This window comes from Cornus florida, unplaced genomic scaffold (genome assembly GCF_030987335.1).
Source record: "Cornus florida cultivar Cherokee Brave unplaced genomic scaffold, ASM3098733v1 CherokeeBrave_3.0.0_Hap2_Chr01, whole genome shotgun sequence".
In the NCBI taxonomy this organism is placed as follows: domain Eukaryota; kingdom Viridiplantae; phylum Streptophyta; class Magnoliopsida; order Cornales; family Cornaceae; genus Cornus; species Cornus florida.
Window position 1 is genome coordinate 89,558,543 of NW_026775571.1, and position 19,059 is coordinate 89,577,601.

The 19,059-nt window shown below is 30.9% G+C and overlaps 2 protein-coding genes across 2 annotated transcripts; both read right to left on the bottom strand.

The window, feature by feature from the left end:
• Positions 1-328: 328 nt before the first annotated feature.
• LOC132305920 (polyubiquitin 11-like) lies at positions 329-1,555 on the bottom strand. Its single transcript, XM_059803224.1, has one exon. The coding sequence runs from the start codon at positions 1,406-1,408 to the stop codon at positions 773-775; it is 636 nt and encodes a 211-aa protein (XP_059659207.1). The 5' UTR covers positions 1,409-1,555; the 3' UTR covers positions 329-772.
• Positions 1,556-12,946: 11,391 nt separating this feature from the next.
• Positions 12,947-17,154, bottom strand: LOC132305904 (uncharacterized). Its single transcript, XM_059803223.1, has 5 exons — positions 16,880-17,154; positions 16,725-16,796; positions 16,516-16,647; positions 16,243-16,435; positions 12,947-13,373 (listed from the first exon to the last, which is right to left on the bottom strand). Exons 1-5 carry the CDS (start codon positions 16,970-16,972, stop codon positions 13,366-13,368), a joined length of 498 nt encoding a protein of 165 aa, XP_059659206.1. The 5' UTR covers positions 16,973-17,154; the 3' UTR covers positions 12,947-13,365.
• Between the last annotated feature and the right edge of the window lie 1,905 nt (positions 17,155-19,059).

Below are 19,059 nucleotides of genomic sequence, written 5' to 3' on the forward strand. Positions count from 1 at the left end.
CTGAAAGCAGCTCAAAATCAAATCAAAAGATAAATGTTGCCAACCTATAATTAACCAACCATACAGACCCATAATGAACAGAAAACGAAAAAGCCCCTAAAGTTTGCAGATATGGGGTAGAAAGTTCAAGGTACAATTAACATATGCTATGTTGAATTTGAATCATTCTTTGTCCAAGCACACTCTCTCAATCCCCTATTTGAATTCCATATTTGGAATTGCAGTCAGACTTGCGAATAGATTCAACATATGTTGAATTTGAATTTGGATCCGACATGAAAAAGTCGTATGTATGTGTATGGATGTATCCGACTGTTGAACCCAAAATATCAAAAGGGTTGAAAACAATAGTTGAATATCATCACCGAAACATTGTTTTGGTCTCGTAAATATAAATCTTCAACAATTACCTCCTTCAACATCATGCCACATTTCACATATATTAAATATTCAAATATCCGCCAAAAATATTCCAATTTGCATCCATAACAAAACCAAAATAAAAAAAAAAAAAATAGAAACCAAATCACATATAGACTCATATGGCAAGAAGGTGTATAATACAGAACACAACATGATTTTATTCAATTCGACAAAGTCAACATTAGAACCCAAGAGCAGTAACACGAAACTACAGAACATTAAGAAACTATCTACTCATTAAAGAAACTATCTTCGATCACAAACCAACTAGAACCACAACAAGCCAATAAACTAAAATGCATGGATTTCAGAAATCACCATCATAGACAAGGTGAAAGGTTGACTCCTTCTATATGTTGTAATCAGCAAGAGTGCACCCATCCTCGAGCTGCTTGCCATCAAAGATCAATCTCTGCTGATCCATCGGAATACCCTCCTTGTCCTGAATCTTAGCCTTGACATTATCAGTTGTAACCGAACTTTCCACCTCCAATGTGATGGTCTTCCTAGTCAATGTCTTAACAAATATCTGCATTCCTCCCCTAAGCCTCAACACCGAATGCAGCGTAGACTCTTTCTGAATGTTGTAGTCCGCAAGGGGCCTCCCTTCCTCGAGCTGCTTACCAGCAAAGATCAATCTCTGTTGGTCCGGAGGAATGCCCTCCTTGTCTTGGATTTTGGGCTTCACGTTATCAATGGTGTCCGAGCTCTCCACTTCCCAAGTAATTGTCTTTCCTGTCAGAGTCTTTACAAAGATCTGCATCCCACCACGAAGCCTCAGAACCAAATGGAGGGTGGACTCCTTCTGTATATTGTAATAGGCCCGACCATCCTCGAGCTGCTTTCCGGCGAAAATCAAACGCTGTTGATCAGGAGGGATCCCTTCCTTGTCTTGGATCTTAGCTTTCATATTGTCAATTGTGTCGGAGCTTTCAACCTCGAGCGTGATGGTCTTGCCGGTTAGGGTTTTGAAAAAAATCTGCATACCTCCTCGAAGCCTGAGAACCAGATGGAGAGTCGACTCCTTCTGGCTATTGTAAACGGCGAGAGTTTGACCGTCTTCAAGCTGTTTGCCGGCGAAAATCAGCTGCTGCTGATCCGGAGGAATTCCTTCCTTGTCTTGGATCTTGGCTTTCACAATGGCTGTAAGTTGGGCTGCCCAACCCAGCCCAGTCTCAACCCAACCCAACCCAACCTCAACCCGAATAGGATTGGGTTGGACCAGCCCGAATTATACCCAATATGGGTTATGGTCAAGATCCAGCCCGAATATTTTCGGGCTGATCGGGTTGGGTTGACAGGTTGATTTTTTTTATTTTTACGATTTTTTTTTTCCCGAAAATTTATATATTTGATATATATATATATATATATATATATATATATATATATATTATATATTTGATTATATTATTATTAAAAAATAAAATATTTTTAGGGCAAATCATTTCAGCCTCCCCAATCGCCTCTATCATTTCAACTCTGATCATGCCCTCTCTCTCTCTCTCTACAACTGCAAACTACAAAATCTACAAGAATCAGAAGTTCAAAACGTATATATTTCTGTTTATCTATATCAAAAGATCAAAACCCATATCGGCATATCATTTCAGATTGTTCAAAAAATCAAAACCCATATCTTTCAGTTTCCATCGCCCGTTGTTCTAGTTCGGGTTTGCCGTTCACAAGCTTCAATCGCTGTCTCTCAACTCTCAAGCTTGCCCGCCTCTCTCTCTACAACTGCTTCCTTGTATGTATGGGTTTTGTTTTATTTATTTTTTTTCTAAATCAACTAATCAAGGTCTATAATTCTTGTTTTGAAAACTAAAATCAAGTGTAATCTTCATTTTGTTAGGGTTTTGAAATCGCCATGTCAATAATACCACAAGAGCTCTACCCAAGTCAAAACGACCTCTTTTACAAAGAAAAGCTCCTCCGAAATCCCTTCAACTTGAAGCTATGGTGGTGCTACCTAATTGCTCGAATTGACGCAAATTTCAAGAAACATCACAGGATCTATGAGAAGGCCCTCAAAGCGCTCCCTGGAATCTACAAGCTCTGGTATGCTTATCTCCTCGAATGGCAGCAGAGGGGGACGGCGGTGACAGAGACAGAAAGAGAAAGAAGAGAGAGGAGAGAGAAAGGAGAAAAAAACTTATTATTATTTTTTTGGGTTCGGGTTGAGCCCGAGCCCAACCCGAATATGTCTGGATTTTGACAAAACCCAACCCAAACATGAGCCCGATTTGTGAATTTAAAGCCCAAATTTCAAATTTCCTCCTCTAATTTGCCATACGATCCCAACGTTCACCATAGCCCTCCTTTGGTGTGCCATCTCTGTTTCTCTTCACAGCTGATTAAAACCTCAGAAGTTGAGAATTTCTAGTTTAACAGTTGAAGCTAGCCAGTGCTCTCTATTGTGAATGTGCTAGTTTGAATCAAAATGCCCTTTTTTTTTTTTAAGCCATAGCTGCGTTCCTACTTTAATAATTTTGTCTATTTTTCACCTCCTTTTTTTCAAGTACACATGGGAAACCATTAGACTAATGAAAGTTACTATTGACAATAATGAACTCCACCCATCAAATGAAACATTGTAAAAAGCTCACCCAAGGGGATTTTGATTCAAGAATGAGACACCAATTAATTCAAAAGTGTGACATCTATTCTTTTAGATAAAGAGTTGCATTCTCAAAGTGGTAGCGAATTGCATTCTCAAAGTAACGAAGGCCAAAAAAAGAAAAAAATAATTCAGTAGTGTCAATTCTCAGCAAAAGACAACACAAAGAATGCATAACGATTCTTCTCACAAGTCTTGATCAGACAACTTATAATACAACATGTGTGCACAATCAGTATGTACGTGCATTATAAGTCTGTTGGTGTATCAGCTTTGCAATACACTACATTTCTTAATTTATATAGTTTTCACCACCTAATGCACTGCATTTCACTCATTATATTATCTCATACAAAGCACGCAATACACACTAGTCCTCAATAGATAATCTACTGATATAGACAATCCCCTTAGCACACCATATTCTGCAATAACACTCATGCATGGGGTAAATGATGAAGTGGACCCCACTATGTTATAACAGTATTTGAATTATCCTCTATTTATATCATTCTTCTGGGTTCTTCTGCGTGGGCTTTATGGGCCGTATTAAAATTGGGTTAATCTCACTTAACCTACTTTACTAATACAATTTTGATGTTTGTGATAAGGATCATAATTTTTTTTTTCCTGGCTGATTGGAAGTTTGCCTTCTAATTAAACTAGTAGAATGTGGCCCATATCCCATTGGCTTGTCTTTTTTATGTGGGTTTGAACCTTGACACGGCGGTGCTCTGATCGATTGAGCTAACTTGACCCTATATATGTCTATACTATTATTAAATGTGCAAAGAGTTTCAGTGTTTCAGTATTTATTTATTTTAATATTAAGTGTGTAAAGAGTTTCAGTCTTTCAGTATTTTATTTATTAATATAAAAAAATATTCATTAATTGATATAAAAAAAGTTTAATTGGTTTAATTGTCCTAAAGAAATATTAATCATAGTATTTCAGTAGTTATTTATTAATATAAAAAAAATATGTATTAATTGAGATCAAAAGAGTTTAATTGTCCCACATCGGTTTTGAGTTATAAAGAATTACATGGAAGCCTCTTATAAAAATATAGACCTAAAGAGTTTAATTGGTTTAATTGTCCTAAAGAAATATTAATCATAGTATTTCAGTATTTATTTATTAATATAAAAAAATATTTATTAATTGATATAAAAAGAGTTTAATTGTCCCACATCAGTTTTGAGTTATAAAGAATTACATAGAAACCTCTTATAAAAATATTGACCTAAAGAGTTTGTGACGACCCAAGTTTTGCAACCCGGTGCGTCAGTGATGAACCAAAAGTTGACCCGATAACGGATCCGAAATGCGGAAGTGAAAGATAAAACCAAAGTCTACATAGATATAAAGTAAAACCAAAGTCTATAGCGATATAAATCATCCTCAAGACACTAATGTGACCTTCCATGAAGTCACGAAACTCAAAGAAAAGCGAATGAGCAAACGAGAGTCAAAACGGGCAAAATCCATCAATTAGGGGCAAAATAGTCAATTTGCAAATAAGAAGGGAAATTTGACTCCAAGCAAGTCAAATGAGGTCCACACAATCTAAACTAATCATTTCACTACATTCCAAGATGTTCATAAAACTTTGGCCAAGAATCCCACAAGACTCCCATTCCCGGTTCAAACAAAATCTGACACTGTCTCACTAAAATATGAATAAATCCTACTCTAATTTGAATATTAGAATGGAATTAGTACCATTAGAAAGCTGACTCAAAATCCTTGAATTTAGGCTCAAGAATCACCCCATTTGGATTAGAAATGAAGAAATTATGACCGTTTGAAGTCAGAGCAACAGTATTGTTCTAAAACTGAAGAATGAAGAATTAAACTATTTAGGTCGACTGAAATGAGCCACCGGTGGATTGAAATGAACCCAAAATGGCCCAAAATCCTAAAAATGAAGGAAAATCATTTAGGTAGGCCGAAATAAAGAATCGGTCGACCGAAATGGACCCAAACAGTGTTTTTAGCTACTGGAAAGTGAGTTTTTCTGTGCAATTTAAACCAAAAAGCCATCGATCGACCTAAACAACATTTCAGTAGACCGAAATGACCCGATAAAGTGCAAAAAGTCCTGTCATACACAAGAAATGTTATGGCTTCACCCAAGCCTTAAACCACCACATGAATTTGGTCCAAAAACAATATTTTAGACTTGTGCATGTGTGTGAGCATGCTCACAAGTGTAAAATGTATATAGAAATGTGATACAATGGCTCAAAGCCTCAATACATATTGAATTTACAAAACCATACGCCAAACCTCCAACGTTAGAAAAATTACATTTCGAAGGCAAAACTCAGAATTTAAATGCATACACTTGAACTTTTAAAGTTGGTGGTCTTTGGCCACAAATCATACATATTAAATAGGTTTCAAATGGTGTATCTAAGAACACATTACATATCATAAGGCAAAAACAACATATTGAACCTAACTAAGTACTACAACTTTAAAGGCAAAAAACTCAACATGCTAACACTTGCATGTGAACAAGAATACATTTACAGAACTTCAATTCATCGAAACGACTTAGGGATATTGTGCATCCCAAACTAAGGTATCCGTACCTGAAAACAGCCCGATAACTTTAAGGTGAGTAAACAAGTTACTCGTAGGAAATGAGCATGCATTGACCTAACATTTTACAAGGTTATCACATTAACATGAAACAATTCAAAAGGATCATGCCACCTAGCGTCTATGTCAAAGATAAGACTCAAGGATCATCTCAAGCTACTCATGCAATTGAAATGAACTATGGCATACAAGTATACATGCTCAAGTATACTAAACAAGGTTAAAACATGATATACGACATACAAGCATACATTTCCAAGTATACTAAGTCATGTTAAACGAGATAAGCAATATCTAGCATACATGCACAAGTATACGATATATATAGAGTACTCATAAATCAAGTATACAAACACAAATATACTAAGCTAAACGAAATGCGCATAAGACAAGTATACACGGCACAAGTATACTAAACTGAAATCCGATTACACTAATCAAACATACAAAGCGTAAGCACACTAGTTAGAGTTTGGATACACCAACAAGAATATAAGTATGCTAAATGTAATCTAAATATATGAAGCAAGTATACAGTTTCAAGTATACTAAGATAATATTTAAATAAACAAAACAAGTATACAAGTTCAAGTATACTAAATGGAATTTAATCACATAAGCAAGCACCAATTCTTAAGCTACAAGGAATTCATGATTAACAACTTGAAATTGAATGCTAAATCAAAACGTGGAAAGACTAAGACATGTGGTCTCTAGACCAAGCAAGTGTTTCCGGGTAATTACGACCCATAAGGCACTACCTAGTGCGCACATGTATAAATTATTCCGGGTAATTACGACCCACAAGGTACTACCGAGTGCGCACTTATGACTTAGAAAACTCTTGTCTCCATACTAGAGCCAAACCCTAGCCATCACATGAAATATGTCCTTACAAGTTTTCCAAAATCAATAAGTTAGACCAAACTAACTTATATCAAATCCAATAATGCATAAAACCCATCTTCCATGCACGAGTAAGGCTGAATCCACACAAACCATGTCCTAGAGCTCAAGTCTAAATAGTATATGACATGTCAAGTCTCCAATATACAATTTATACACAAAACAAGAATATTTCACAACAATTAAACCCAATTACCATCCTAAGCCACAAGTACTAAATAAGCTATAATTTAGTAACTAGCTTTCAAGATAATCAATTGTAATATTCTAAACAAGCTATATACCCATACGAGATATATTTAAACAAGTTATGTAGGTCAATGATATTCTATATCATGCTAAGTCCAATTACCATTTTAAGAGGCCACAAGTACTAATTCTACTAATTAGTAATATGCTCACAAGGTAATTAAACATACTAAGTTTCAAGAGGTTATCAACCTAACTTGAAAAGTCTCTAGATTTCAAATCAATTCCAATTATACTCAAATTAATATATGTTAAAGGACATAGCACGGTCTTCACATATATTACATCCAAGATCAATTTAAGTGACTACAACACTTAAAAATAAAATTAATTAAGCTAATTAATTAATTTTTTCTACATTTTAAACAACTCCAAATGTCCTTAAATTAACATAGGTTAAAGAACACACCAAGGCCTGCTTTAATATTACATTACAAATTGATTTCATGCTTGATACAACTATGTGAATTAATCTTTCACAAAAGATAAATATTAAATAAAAGTTGCAATTCTTATTCAAATGCTCCCAATTTAATATATGTTGATAAACATACCAAGGCCTAATTTACTAACATGCCACAATTTAATTATAAGTTGTATACCATCATGAGAATTAAATATTAAACATAGAAAATAATTAAATTAAATTCTAAAACATGAATAAAGCATGCATACAAGTTGTATAAGCTATCAAAACAATCAATACAACTCAAATGTAAACCTATGACATCCCCTACCTCAATTTGAGATGAAAATCACAAATCCCCACCGAAATGAAACCGCTCCGAATCCTATGAAACTTTGGGATTTTGTCGGGGACAACAAGGTGATCATTAAACACCGAAGAGGTCACACCAAAATCCAAACTTGGCTTCAAACCCAAACTCAAAAAATAGCCAAAACGGGATTCCAATCGGTTGGAATCGAATGTCTCGTCAAGGCAGACATAAAACACTAAGGCACTACGACATTTTACTAAAGGGAAGTGGCCGGAAAAGGAAAAAGAAAGGTGGCAGCCTCTTGGGCTCCCATGGCTGCCGGCCAAGAGGGAAAGAGATGGAAGACTTTTCCTTGTGACTCTCCCTATTTATAGAAAAACCCTAAAAGTGCCCTAAACGGGTCCCGCCAGGTCCGAAAAAGTAAAATTTAAGTAGACGCGCTCAAACGGCAAAACACCTTGAACAAAAAAGAATCGAGATAAAATGAACAACGGAAGAAAATGCGTCGAAAACTGAGTCCCGAATAAAAAGATATGCCCCAAACAAGTTTGGCATTAACTGGGCCGAAAACCCGAAAACTGCAGGGATCGACCACAAGTAAATTCTAAGAGTACATGACTCAATGAAATGTGAAAATGAATCCCGTACGAGGATTCAAGCCCCAAGGAGACACTTAGCAATTAACTTCATTAATTGTACAAAGGCACCTACACGAAAAGATAACTGCACAAGTGACCCGAAATGAAAATATCTTCCAAAAAATATTTTCTTAAAAACCCCTAAACCAAAATATCTTCAAAAGATATTTATGAAAAACACCCTAAGAAACAAAAATATTTCTGAAGAATCTCTTCATCCACGCCCCTACGGGAAAAAGAAACAACCGGCAAGCTTTTCTCCAAAAGTAAAGCTATGCCTTTCAAGGAAACCAACTAGAATGGAAGTACATGAAGTCAAAAATCAACTCTGAGCACGAATAGTGAGATTATGCGAAGAGAAATTTCAACGAAAAAAAAAAAATCTGTAAAAATGGAAGAAAAAGAAAGGAAGGAAAATGACCAGGTCATTACAAAGTTTAATTGGTTTAATTGTCCAAAGAAATATTAATCATAGTATTTCAGTATTTATTTATTAATATCAAAAAAATATTTATTAATTAATATAAAAAGAGTTTAATTGTCCCACATCGGTTTTGAGTTATAAAGGATTACATGAAAGCCTCTTATAAAAATATAGACCTCAATAGTTTAATTGGTTTAATTGTCCTAAAGAAATATTAATCATAGTATTTCAGTATTTATTTATTAATATAAAAAATATTTATTAATTGATATAAAAAGAGTTTAATTGTCCCACGTCGGTTTTGAGTTATAAAGAATTACATGAAAGCCTCTTACAAAAATATAGACCTAAAGAAATTTTAATCATACCTTTCTCAGACTTTGTCAATTAATAAAAATTCATACCTTTCTCAGCCTTTGTCAATTAATAAAAAGAGTTTAATTGTCCCACATCTGTTCTGTCTGAGTTATAAAGGATTACACGGAAGCCTCTTATAAAAATATAAACCTAAATATATATTAATCATAAATTTCTTGGGCTTTGTCAATTAATAAAAATAGTTTAATTGTCCCACATCGATTTTGAGTTATAAAGGTTTACATGAAAGCTCTTATAAAAATATAGACCTAGAGATATATTAATCATAACTTTCTCGGCCTTTTGGTTTTGAAACTTATTAAAAGTTACTTATTAAAATAAAATAGGTAATTATTTAATAAAAGTGTTTCAGTAATTCATTATTTCATTATTTATTTATTAATATAAAAAAATACGTATTAGTTTATATAAAAAGAGTTTAATTGGTTTAATTGTCCTAAAGAGATATTAATCATATGATTTCAGTATTTATTTATTAATATAAAAAAAATATTTATTAATTGATACAAAAAGAGTTTAATTGGCCCACATCGATTTTGAGTTATAAAGGATTACATGGAAGTTTCTTATAAAAATATAGACATTTCTTAGCCTTTGTCAATTAATAAAAAGAGTTTAATTATCCCACATCGATTTTAAGTTATAAAGAATTACATGCAAACCTCTTAAAAAAAAATATACCTAAAGAAATATTAATCATACCTTTCTCGGCTTTTTGGTTTTGAAACTTATTAAAAGTTACTTAATAAAATAAAAAAGGTAATTATTTAATAAAATAATTTACCAAACATTTTTCTTGTCCCACATCGGTGTATTTCAGTATTTATTTATTAATATAAAATAATATTTTTTAATTGATATAAAAGAGTTTAATTATCCTAAAGAAATATTAATCATAGTATTTCAGTATTTATTTATTAATATAAAAAAATATTTTTTAATTGATATAAAAAGAGTTTAATTGTCCGACATCAGTTTTGAGTTATAAATGATTACATGGAAGCCTCTTATAAAAATATAGACCTAAAGAAAAATTAATCATATCTTTCTTAGCCTTTGTCAATTAATAAAAAGAGTTTAATTGTCTCACATCGGTTTTGAGTTATAAAAGATTACATGGAAGTTTCTTATAAAAATATAGACCTTTTAATTGATATAAATAGAGTTTAATTGTCCTAAAGAAATATTAATCATTGTATTTCAGTATTTATTTATTAATATAAAAAAATATTTATTAATTGATATAAAAAGAGTTTAATTGTCCCACATCGGTTTTGAGTTATAAAGGATTACATGGATGCCTCTTATAAAAATATAGACCTAAAGAAATATTAATCATACCTTTCTCGGCCATTGTCAATTAATAAGTTTTGAGTTATGAAGGATTACATTGTCAATTAATAAAAAGTGTTTAATTGTCCCATATCGGTTTTGAGTTATAGGGGATTACATCGAGGCCTATTATAAAAATATAGACTTAAAGAAATATTAATCATACATTTCTCGGCTTCAGTTTTAAAGAGTTTAATAAAGAGTTTAATTGTCCCACATCGGTTTTGGGTTATAAAGAATTACATGGGAGCCCCATATAAAAATATAAACATGAAAAAATATTAATTTTACCTTTCTCGAAATATAGACATAAAGAAATATTAATTTTACCTTTCTCGGCCTTTTACTTTTGAAGCTTATTAAAAGTTACTCATTAAAATAAAATAGGTAATTATTTAATAAAATAATTTACCAAACATTTAAAATATTTATTAAATGAGTTTAATTGTCCCACATCTTTCTCAACCTTTTGGTTTTGAAGATTATTAAAAGTACTTATTAAAATAAAATAGGTAATTGTCCTACATCGATTTTGAGTAATAAATTATAAAAAAATATTTATTAATTGTTATAAAATGAGTTTAATTATCCCACATTGGTTTTGAGTTATAAATTACCAAACATTTTTCTAATGTGCAAAGACTGAAATATAAAATTGTAACACGTATTTCAAATTATAGAAACTATAAAAAATTATTACCTAATAAAATTCAATTAAAATATTTATTAAAACTCTAACACAAAATATATTTCAAATTATAGAAACTCTAAAAATTATTACCTAATAAAATTCAAATAAAATATTTATTAAAACTCTAACACGAAATACATTTCAAATTAAAGAATTTATAAAAATGATTACCTAATAAAATTCAAATAAAATAAAAAATTATTATCTAATAAAATTCAAATAAAATATATATTAAAACTCTAACACGAAATACATTTCAAAATTATAGAAACTGTAAAAATTAGTACCTAATAAAATTCAAATAGGTAAATAAGTAATTTGTGTTATAGTTTTATAAAAACTATTTTTATTTCAATTAATAAATATTTTTGACAATTATTTAATAAAATAATTTACCAAACATTTTTCTTGTTCCATATCGGTTTTGAGTTATAAAGGATTACATGGAAGTCAGTTATAAAAATATAGACCTAAAGAAATATTAATCTTGGCCTTTTGGTTTTGAAGTTTATTAAAAGTTACTTATTAAAATAAAATAGGTAATTATTTAATAAATTAATTTACCAAACATTTAAAATATTTATTAAATGAGTTTAATTGTCCAACATCGCTTTTGAGTTATAAACTACCAAACATTTTTCTAATGTGCAAAGACTGAAATATAAAACTCTAACACGAAATATATTTCAAATTATAGAAACTCTAAATATTATTACCTAATAAAATACAAATAAAATATTTATTAAAATCCTAACATGAAATATATTTCAAATTATGTATTTCAAATTATAGAAACTCTAAAAAAATTTACCTATTAACATTCAAATAAAATATTTATTAAAACTCTAACACAAAATACATTTCAAATTATATATATTCAAATTATAGAAACTCTAAAAATTATTACCTAATAAAATTCATATAAAATATTTATTAAACTCTAACACGTGGAAATATAATTTCCATTACAAAAGATAAAAAATTCAATGGCGCTGAAAAAGTCAAATTTCAAGATATAATTGGAAAATCTACAATATCCTTTGAGGTATTAAATTTTAATATATTTATTAATCTTCCTTAATAGTGTAGCGTATTTTTATATTCAATTTATATATTGAGAGGTATTAAATTTCAGTATATTTCTTAATCTTCCTTAATTATGTATTATATTTTGTTGCAGCACAACTAACAACAATTGAAAAGGTCGTTAATGATTGTACGTGCTCGATGCAACACAACATATCCAAAATGCTTTCAAAAGTATTATTATATCTTAAAATCTTATTATTGTATTTATTTCAATGGTTTAATAGTATTAAAAATACATAATTCTTTGTCTTTACTGCTATTGAACACTTGCAACCTTAACAATGTTCAATGATTGCCAAACATTAATAAATTATTCTACATGATTTACTACAATTACAAATTGAGGTAAATAGTTACTTGAATTTCTCAATAGTTCTAAAGTATATTTGTTCTTTTTGCAGTACATGGATGAATTCACCAACAAAATGACAAGCTACAAAGGAAAATCTTTTCTTTTTCTGGTGGAGATAGACAATATTCATCCCATAGAATCCCATGTTCTATAACGGCAAAACCTTATTTTATGGATCCTGGAAATATAAAATTCTAGCATTCCCCTCAATTGGTTGGAAGTCGTGAAAACTTATTTTGGGGTGAAAGAATTAACACTTGACAATGATTCATTTAATGAAGAAATGAGATATACAAAAAAAAAAAAAAAAGATAAAGATTGAGAAATAAATAATTTAAAAATATTTTTAATTTCAAAGAATTATAGTTGTACATTTTAAGTACCTTTTGGATTTTCTATTATACCTTTCTTCATCAGCTACATAAAACATCAACAATTGATTGGATTTCATCATCATCAATATTTAACACCATTAGTTTTCCACACATAGTTTTTAGGAAATTCACAAACAACCTTTTATAGGCAACTGACCGTGATGTAAATTATGCAATAGAGAGAGTGATTTTATTTTATAGGCAAATTGCTATGTGAGAGTTAAAAAGAAATGTAATGTTGAATAATTATTGATATGAAGAGAATTTAAAAATTATAAGAAGCATTGTAAACAAAAAAAAAAAAAGTAATGATAGAAATATTTCAGTTAAAGAAACTTCTATTGATAATATCATAGGAGTTGTATATAAACCACAGTAGCAGAAATTTCTTATAAACATATAAAAGCTATTTAAGAGAAGCAAATATAAGCTTGACGAAAGAATCTTCAAGTAATTCTCTACGCAATTGAAAGATGTGGAGTTGTCATCCACATCAAGAAACATGACACCCTCATGGAAGTTGGCGGATAAACTTCATCTTCATTCATGCATTTCTCTGCTCTTAGTTATCTGACATAAAAGAAGAGTCGATTAAGGAACTATAATTTTAATTTTAAAAAGGGGTGTTTGAGAATAAAAAGATCACGAACAACCATTATGAATAAGTCAAACTTTCAAATTTAATTTTTCATCTCTTCTCATTGCTATTATGGCTCTATAAGAAAAAAAGAAAAAAGTTGGTATTTAATAAAGTGCTAATCACTGAATCATCCACATACAATTTTTTGAATCTATATAATCCAAGTCAATAGAATTCAGGATGCATAAAAAATAATCCATTTTGTTTCATGTCTGAATAGTTAACAATGCTTAGCTATGTTGGAGTTTTTGTAAATGGAAGGTAAACATAAAGGTGAAGAATACCACAGGTCAATTTGAAAAAAATATTATTGTGTACATACAATAGTTTATACATTTTTCTTTTACCCACCTAGAAATAAAACAAACAGTTCCAACACTTAACCAAATAATTCTACAAGTATAACAAGTTTAAGAGATATTAAACCATGAAAAAGGATAAAAACTTAAAATTGAACAGAGGAGGCATAACAAACTCAAAACTAGACAAAGGATGCATTACACTCTGTAAAAGCATTATTAATCTATTTAATAAAAACTCTTCATTATCTTCATTTCCAAAGTATCAAATTAATGCTCTCTAGAAAACAAAGGGAAGTAAGTGGCATAAAAAGAAAAATCTTAAACCTCTTGCATGCAAGTATCACAGAGTAGATAATAGGTATCACAAAAAGAACATTATAGTGTTATTTCTAAAAATATGAGTCTAGGATTGCAATTAGTTGCAAAATATGGGAGAGAGGGGGTTCGGTTTCTGATGTTGGTATGTCGACCAAATAATTGGTTCGAGAACATAATGGTGCAAGGAATAGATTATATAGAATATATTAAAAAGTGTTCAAAAGGGGAATGCATCCCAATAATACAAGCCATGAGTTTTGCACCACAACGTTCTATTTTTATTTAAACATTAGCAGAGATAGTAGGGTAATTATGAAATTTTGAATAATTCCGAGTTACTTGTCAAAAAATAATTAAAGGTGATTATTTGCAAAATAAATTCTAGTGTAGTGAGGGAGGGCGGGGATATATTTTTCTCCTTATATTAAGACTAATAATATTTCTCACAATATTTATCTTAATTCTTCTTTCAAAGAAAGTTGTAAGTGTTTGAACCCTCTTACTATTATTTTCTTCTAAATATTCAATATGATATACGAAGTGCTTGGAACCTTGTAATCTCAGACAAGTATCTAATAAGGGATTCAAGAAGTATCAAAAGTTATTACATGCACGTAAAAGTTCAATATCATATATAACCTTAAATAAGTAAATAAGTATCCGTGGTTCAATAGTTGCAAAGGATCTAAAAGAGAGAATGACCCAAGATAAAATTCAAGTTGTTGAGAAAAACTAATGGAAAAGCTATGTACTAAAGCCAACTTTCTAGCACATCTCAAAACTGCTACAGGTGGGTTAAGGCTGGAACGCAATGCACAAATATCTATGCAAATACAATCAAATAGAATATAAAAGCCTATTGGTCAGAAACCTAGCACATCAAAAAAAGAATCATCCAAAAAGATTTTACAGTCATTGCATAGCCAGGCAAACATATAAAAAAGGTAATTCAATTCTACAGGTGGTACCTTATACCTAATGACTATTTTAGTGCAAATTCTTTAACTACTTAAATTCTGTGATCTGCAGGAGATGGCCGCACTATTGTTTGTCGGCCACATGATCTGAGATGTATGGATTAATCTCCTAAACATATCATATTCTGTCTGTTTTAAAATTCAGATTTAAAATTAAAATCCAAATCGATAAAATGGATTTTAGTCTGAGCAGATTTAATAATTGGTTCGAGAACATAATGGTGCAAGGAATAGATTATATATAATATTTTAGAAAGTGTTCAAAAGGGGAATGCATCCCAATAATATATGCCATGAGTTTGCACGACTATTTTTATTTAAACATTAGCCGAGATAGTAGGGTAATTATGAAATTTTGAATAATTCCGAGTTACTTGTCAAAAAATAATTAAAGGTGATTATTTGCAAAATAAATTCTAGTGTAGTGAGGGCGAGGGCGGGGATATATATTTCTCCTTATATTAAGACTAATAATATTTCTCACAATATTTATCTTAATTCTTCTTCCAAAGAAAGTTGTAAGTGTTTGAACCCTCTTACTATTATTTTTCTTCTAAATATTCAATATGACATACGAAGTGCTTGGAATCTTGTAATCTCATACAAGTATCTAATAAGAAATTCAAGAAGCATCAAAAGCATCCACGTATAAGTTCAATAACATATATAACCTTAAATAAGTATCCGTGGTTCAATAGCTGCAAAGGATCTAAAAGAGAGTATGACCCAAGATAAAATTCATGTTGTTGACAAAAACTAATGGAAAGCTATGTACTAAAGCTAACTTTCTAGCACATCTCAAAACTGCTACAGGTGGGTTAAGGCTGGAACGCAATGCACAAATATCTATGCAAATACAATCAAATGGTAAAAAAGCCTAATAGTCAGAAATCTAATGCAACCTAGCACATCAAAAGAGAATCATCCAAAAAGATTTTACAGTCATTGCATAGCCCGGCAAACATATAAAAAAGGTAATTCAATTCTACAGGTGGTACCACTTAAATTCTATGATCTGCAGGAGATGGCCCCACTATTGTTTGATAATGTATTGACCCGTGTTGGCCACATGATCTGAGATGTGTGGATTAATCTCCTAAACATATCATATTCTGTCTGTTTTAAAATTCAGATTTAAAATTAAAAATCCAAATCGATAAAATGGATTTTAGTTTGAGCAGATTTAATAAAATTAATTTTACCTAATTTAGGTTCGAGCCCGCAATACTTGATCTTTGCTTCTGATCGGATTCCACGGGACAGCTCAGCATAAAAAGTTTTACACTGACCATCATCACTATTTTCATCTTTGGCCTCAAAGGTAATGTATAAGAATATATTGGCCACAATCACACGCTTTGCCCCCTTAAGCTTCACACACTTGTAATTTGTCCCCTACAAAGGAATTTTTCCAAGTGTAATGTGAATTTAACATACCAATCAATAAAAGAATAAATAAGTAAATAATTACCTACATTTTTGTGATTATAAAACTGAATTGCTCTATGTGTGTACCGAGAGACATTCCTTATATTATTGGGATTGTTCTTGAGTTCTATTGGATCACCAAAACCGTAGGATGATGGGTCGCGAGTTAAAAAAGATACCTACAAAATGCACCAAATTAAGTAGCCCATTATTATACATACATACACATCTAGGGCGTTGGAGAAGAGACACTTACTTTGCCTCCGAATATTTCCAATTCCAATCGATCTCTCCAACTGGTTGGGGGTTTGTTCTGGTTATCAAATCCCTATAAAACGCACCAAATTAATTAGCCACATATATATACATATAAATATATATAGAGACAAAGGTCGTTGGAGAAGAGACAACTTGTCCGGTTTCTTGAAGCTTTTGAGAGGAGATTTTCCAGACAACGGCCTTTCCTGGTTGTTGTTCACAAGAGACGTTGAGTTGAGAAGCCATACTCCGATATCAGAATTGCAAAACAGAAGAAACCCTTTCCTTGGTTCGGCCTCCTTGGCTTCACTCTCAAGCCGTCACGCAGACCTCTCTTTTCTCCTTCTTCACGGTTTCCTCTCTCTCTCGCCCCTGCCTCTCTCTGTATGCAGGTTTTCTAAACCCTCTACAGACTACATATATATACTAGGTATGTATTAAAATAAATAGGAAACTGCCCCTTTGAAACGCCACTGCTCCTCTTCCTCCAAGTTATGTATTAAAATAAAATAAGTAATTATTTAATAAAATAATTTACCAAATAATAAAATAAATTATCAATTAAAATTAAATAAGTAATTGTTTAATTGAAATTCAATTAAGATGTTAATTTCAAATCATTAAATAAATTACTAATTAAAATTAAATAGATAATTGTTTAATTGAAATTCCATGTTTCAAATCATTTATAGATAAAATAATATAATAATTTACCAAATAATAAAATTCGTTACCAATTAAAATAAATCCTATAAGTTACCAAATAAAATAAACAAGTTACCTATTAAAATAAAATAGGTAATTATTTAATAAAATAATTTACCAAATAATACAATAACATACTAATTAAAATTAAATGGGAAATTTTTTAATTGAAATTCAATAAAGATGTTTCAAATCATTTACAGATAAAATAATAAAGTAATTTACCAAATAATAAAATAAGTTACAAATTAAAATAAATTCTATAAGTTATCAATTAAAATAAATCATATTATACTAAGAATTCTTAAAGGTTAAAACAACTTTACTTTTTCTATTTTATTCTATTTCTAACTCTTTCCTAAATATAAATATATATCTAAATCTTTCTAAATAATAAAATAAATACCAATTAAAATAATTAAATAAATTATCAATTAAAATTAAATAGGTAATTGTTAAATTGAAATTCAATCAATGTAATATCTCACCTACGTGATTGGATGCATGACATGCATGCTTTGAGCACTCAGAAGTGTTGTTTCCTTTCACCCTTTCTGTATGCTTCATTTTTATACTTATTTTCATACATTGAGGATAACGTATCATTTAAGTTTGGGGGTAAAATAAAAAATAGGCAAATGATTTCTTGTTGTTGGAACTAATTTTTTATTTTTTCTTGGGGGGGGGGGGGGGGGGGTGGGTTCTATGTGATTAATACAGTTTGTATTAATCAAGGATGTGAAAGCTATGATATGTGCCATTAAGGGATTAGAATGCATTTAAAATAATAATAATAATAATAATAAAAATAAAATAAAATAAAATAAAATATTTTGATTCACTTAGAAAGAAGCTTGAGATGAATTCTATTAAAAATGAGATGTTGAAGATTATGTATGTGGACTGTTTTATTGATGCATGAATGCTAGAAACTGGAAAGTGTTTCGAGATATCATTCTTTACATACTTGTTGTAGTCATCAGAATAAAAATCCTCCACAATGTCATGTGTTCCAATTTAAAGAATGAGCTTTTTGATTCGTGTTTGTGGGTATCATTTCTTATAAACCCTCACGAGACTTCACTCGTCCTCTAGGGATACCTAGGGGTTTAAAAGGCTTGTTGCATGTACTAAATGTAATCATCACTCCCACGAAAGAGGGGATGTCTTAATTCTGTTTTTGCTAAGGGACTAACAAAATGTAAGTTGGGGGGGTGTGATAAGTGCTGAATTTGGCATATTCAAGTGTCTTTAATTGTATGATTTAGTTTATTTAGCGTATTAATAAAGTATGTGTTACATGCTTTGTTTTGTATTGTCTATTTTCAGGACTTATCTCCAAAATGGCATAAAAACGAGTTTTTACGGGGTTTTAATGAACAAGGTGCTTGGCGAGCAATAAAAACCTGTAAAATGGACTTAAGTCCGGCCAAGAGCATGATCAGCCTGAGAAAGAAGTTAAGCTCGGGAAGCTAAGCAAGAAAGAAGAAGTCAACCTTGAAGAACAAGGCTTGGAGTCCGGACACACTTTCCAAGACCATTCTTGGTGTCCAGACGCCTTTTGTAAATCAGGGCTAACAATTGCAATTGCAAGTTAAAATAAAATTCCAATTGCCAGAGGCCATGCA

Coding starts and splice junctions, on each gene's coding strand:
- LOC132305920 (XM_059803224.1), bottom strand. CDS start 1,408: ATGCAGATTTTTTTCAAAACCCTAACCGGCAAGACCATCACGCTCGAG.
- LOC132305904 (XM_059803223.1), bottom strand. CDS start 16,972: ATGGCTTCTCAACTCAACGTCTCTTGTGAACAACAACCAGGAAAGGCC. Junction 16,648..16,724: donor TGGAAATATTCGGAGGCAAA/GTAAGTGTCTCT, acceptor TGCATTTTGTAG/GTATCTTTTTTAACTCGCGA. Junction 16,436..16,515: donor AGTTTTATAATCACAAAAAT/GTAGGTAATTAT, acceptor ATTCCTTTGTAG/GGGACAAATTACAAGTGTGT.